The sequence below is a fragment of the Marmota flaviventris genome, chromosome 18, assembly GCF_047511675.1.
Source record: "Marmota flaviventris isolate mMarFla1 chromosome 18, mMarFla1.hap1, whole genome shotgun sequence".
NCBI lineage: Eukaryota > Metazoa > Chordata > Mammalia > Rodentia > Sciuridae > Marmota > Marmota flaviventris.
This window is the reverse complement of record NC_092515.1, coordinates 4,459,700-4,464,383: the sequence shown is the minus strand read 5'-3', so window position 1 is coordinate 4,464,383 and position 4,684 is coordinate 4,459,700. Positions and strand designations below refer to the sequence as shown.

At 37.3% G+C, this 4,684-nt stretch overlaps 1 protein-coding gene across 1 annotated transcript; it reads left to right on the top strand.

The window, feature by feature from the left end:
* Window positions 1-939, top strand: LOC114080081 (vomeronasal type-1 receptor 4-like). The gene has a single exon (XM_027921624.2). It carries the CDS (start codon window positions 1-3, stop codon window positions 937-939), a length of 939 nt encoding a protein of 312 aa, XP_027777425.2.
* Window positions 940-4,684: the final 3,745 nt, after the last annotated feature.

Sequence of the window (4,684 nt, the reverse complement as noted above, 5' to 3'; positions counted from 1 at the left end):
ATGGCAGCCAGTGATGTGGCTGTATGTATCATCTTCCTGTCACAGACTGTGGTTGGAGCTCTGGGTAATTTATCTCTTCTTCTCAATTACCTGGTCCATTACCTCATGGGGTTTAAGGTAAGACACACAGACTTGATGATTCAGCACTTGATTGTGGCCAACTTGTTAGCCCTCCTGTGTAGAGGTGTTCCCCAGACAGTGGCAGCTTTTGGAGTGAAAGATTTCCTCAGTGATTTTGGATGCAAGCTGCTTTTCTATCTTCACAGGGTGGGCAGGGGTGTGTCCATTGGCAGCACCTGCCTCCTGAGTGTCTTCCAGGCCATGAAGATTAGTCCTGAGAATTCCAGCTGTTCAGAGCTTAAAGTGAAAGCTCCCAAATACATTGGTGTCTCCATATACCTGAGCTGGATTCTGTACCTGCTTGTAAATATTATAATTATTTCACATATGACTGGAAAAAGGAGCAACAATAATATCACAAGCATGAAAGATTATGGATACTGTTCTTCTGTTCATACTGACAAAACCTCACAATTATTGCATTCAGCATTGCTAACCTTCCCTGATGCCCTGTGTGTGGGGCTCATGCTCTGGGCCAGCAGCTCCATGGTGCTCATCCTGCACAGGCACAAGCAGAGAATGCAGTATGTTCATAAGACCAGCTCCCTCAGGTCCTCCCCTGAGTCCAGAGCCACCAAAACCATCCTCCTCCTGGTGAGCACCTTTGCGTCTTTTTATACACTTTCCTGCATCTTCCAAATTTGTATGATTGTTATTTATAATCCTCACTGGCTGCTGGTAAAAATGGGTGCAATAGTTTCTGGCAGTTTCCCAGTTGTCAGCCCCTTTCTCCTCATGAGCAGGAACTCCAGTGCATCCAGGCTCAGTCTTTCTGGAATAAGGAATAGGAAAATCCCTGGTGTCAGGAGGAACATGTAAATTGTAGGCTTTGCACAATTCTTTCGTGTTTTTTCATTTGTACTCCCAAATTAAAAGAATAGTGATACAGTTGTATATCTAAGAATGACAATCAACACACATGTGCTTTTTTATTACAGTGTGTGCATGTGTGTGTGTTTGTGTATGTGTACCTGAGTAAGTCCACATGTATACCACTTAGATTTGGCTTTAATGTCCACCCAAAAATATTTTGGGAAAATCATATGTAATAAATATAAATTTCAGACCAATTATAACAACAGCCAAATTCTTCAGCATAAAATCTGCTTTCTTTATTTTACTTTCTTTATTTACAAGTGACACATATTTTTCATTTATCCACATATTATGTTTATGTTTCCCTGTGTCCTTTGAAGGAAGTCTCAAGATGAACACTATCAAGTATTTTGCAATGAAATGAGACATTTTTCATGTAATCTTGAACATGATGGGAAGCAAAGGTCTACTGATGTCCTCTTTATTAAACAGCTTATATTGAATTTATTGATTTCTGTACTGTGATTTTCACAATGCAATATTTCTTCTTTTCATAAGCTAATTTTTACCTTTATTTAATATCTACTTCATTTGTTTACAACACTTTGTATTAATAAATTTTAGTTCAGTACTTAATATTAAATAAGTGATATGTATCATTGAAACGTTTGTATGTATGTGTTAGCATGTGTTTCTAATCAAATTTCACAAATTGAAAACACCTGTGGAAGCAGCTGCTACATGGTAAAACAATATCCTAATCGGTGTGACTCCTCTTTCCTGTATGTGTTCCCAATAATGACCAATATGTGACCTCAAACAGTAGAGATCACTTTCAACGTTTTGCGCTTTACATAAATAAAGTCATTCAACATCATCTGTTTTATATTTGACTTTGAAAATTCCATATGCTTCTGGCATTTTCAGGTAAACAGATGGCATTGGAGAAGATAATGGTAAGGGAAGTTAGCAAATCCCAAATAAACAAATGCTGAATGTTTTCTCCGATATAAGGAAACTGACTCATAGTGGGGTAGGGAGGGGGAGCATGGGAGGAATTGATGAACTCTAGATAGGGAAAAGGAGTGGGAGGGAAAGGGAGAGTGCAGGGGATTAGCAAGGATGGTGGAATGTGATGGACATCATTATCCAAAGTATATGTGTGAAGACTCGAATTGGGTGTCAACATACATTATATACAAACAGAGATATGAAAAATTGTGGTATATATGTGTAATAAGAATTGTAATGCAAAAAAAAAAAACCCACAAGGTACATGTATAAAGGCATGGATTGGTGTGAACATACTTTATATACAAAGATATAACAAATTGTACTCTATATGTGTAATAAGAATTGTAATGCATTCCACTGCATGTATTTGAAAAGACAAAATCAATTAAAACAAAAGAAAAAAAAAAAGAAAAACCGTATGCTTCAAATTTGTATTTTCCCATGTTGTTGATGATAGAATCTAACTGCAGGAATTTCAAACAATTATAGTATTTCTCTCTTGATGCATGCATGCTCTAGTATGGATGTGATTTATGTTTCCAACCTAAATTCCATGTGTTGGAAATTTTTACCTCAGTGTGATTTCTTGGATGGTGAAACCTTTGAGAAGTGGATGAAATACAAGGTGGTTGGTCATGGGAAGGTCAACTTGGCAGGGATTAATGATGGGTTATTAGTTTCCATGAGAACATGTGTTGCACTATGGCCAGTGCAGCTGTCTCAACTGTCTCTTACTCAAGTCCTGCTCTGTGGTCTCTATTGTACTTGCTTTTACCTTTTAATTCCATCTCCTATGAGGCCCTCATCAGAGCTGAGCAGATGCAGGCACCATGCTCCTGAATCTCCAGAATGTAGTTCAATAAATTTCCTTTCTTTATAAGGCATTGTGTAGGCATTTGGATATGCAGCAGAAACTGATCAGTAGAACATATTATTTTCTCTCAGTTTGGAGCATCATGATCAGCATTGACATGTGGGATGTGTGACATGTTTTCATGATACTTTCATTTGTTTCTTCACATACATGTATATATGTGAACATATTTTTATGTATAAATATCTACAAATTTCACACATTTTTCTGATTATAGGTTTATATAGGCTTCCGTTTAGCATGTATGACCAGTGTTTACCAAATATTTCTATGAATTTCAACCCATCAGGTACTTGAACTTTTATTTTTATATTTTTCAAAAGAAAATGCTTTTATTAACCTAATATGAAGAAAAGCAAAATCTTATTAGAATTAAACCTGAAAAAATAATGCTTTTATGAAATTTACATGTCTCACATTCAATTGAGAGGAAAATGCTACATGTGAGGACTCTTCTTGGTGTAAGGAACTAATTTCTACAGAATTTTCAAAATAGTAAATAGCAATTGGCATATGTTCTTAAACTGTGTTATGACAGAGTTACAATCACTGCTGATCAGAAGCAGCAGGATAAGGTCTGATTTATTAAACATCAAGAACTACATCTCTAATGAGACTGCTACCTCAGTGCACCATTTTCATTGATGTGGCCACTGTGAGTGCTACATAATAAGCACTTTTCTCTTGAAGTAACAGATAGTTTTCTTCCAAATTCTTCATGATTTCCAAGAAGAAACAAATATACTGGTCTTCTCTCCCCAGGAAGGAAAATGTAAAATGCAGCTGTTGTAAACCTAACTCACAATTAATGTAGGCAATGAATTATTATTAGGAACATCTCTAAAGTCATTCTGGAATTGAAAACAATAGGCTTCTACATATCTCTCAAAAGTAGCTTTCCATTTTCATATACACCCTGATAAATAAAGCATTTGATATGTGTTTTAGCAATTCTTCTCTGTATACTGCACTTATCCTCAATAAATGTTAGAGCTCTGTTCTCAAAGAATTTCTACATATCAATCATCTTTTAAAAAGTTTTGTTTTTATACAACTGAAGATTTGCTTGGCTTATGTATCCATGAAGTTTAATTTGAGCATATGCATACATAAATGGCATACATACATGCGTATGAGTGAGATATTTACTCCCAGAATAAAACCATACCCAAGGGAACAAATGTGAGGTGCAGTTAGGTCTTCCTAGAACCCTCCTCTGTGTTGAGGAGGCATGTAGGGTGTGCTAGGGAAGCCATGAGGTTGTGGAAGGTCCTCATCTGTTAACTCCCATCACTGGTCTCCCCAACACAGCTGCACCCACATCTGCTTCCCCTGCAGCACTGGCCTCTACCATCTGTCAGAAATGAGATGTGCTTGTTGGCACATCCAAGGTTTTTTGCAATCCTATGGATAACTCCTCCTCTGCACTTGTGTTCAATCCTTTGTGTTCAGTCAAGTGACCATCTAGAATTAAAGAATAGCTCTTTATGCAGCTTGTATGCCTTGCAGGCTCCTTGAAGGACACATGGACACCTTCATTCCAGCTTCTCTCCACTTCCTGACTGCTGGGACTCCATATTTATTCCCAGCTCTAAAGGGCACCCTCTCCATGTGGCCCTGCGGTTCTTTTAGCATTACGACCATTTGATCCAGTGATATGTACGGGCACACATTATCTACCAGGTAATTGGTCATGTTTTATTGTTTACCTACCCCACTTCCAGATGGTGTAGATTGTAACAGCCTCATCCAAGTAAGAAACTTTTCAGCCTATTTCCTGAAAATATTAACATCCTGCTGGTAACCTCTCTTAATGTGTCTGCAGACATCTTTAACTTCTTCATTGTTTAAGAAAATAAA

Coding starts and splice junctions, on each gene's coding strand:
- LOC114080081 (XM_027921624.2), top strand. CDS start 1: ATGGCAGCCAGTGATGTGGCTGTATGTATCATCTTCCTGTCACAGACT.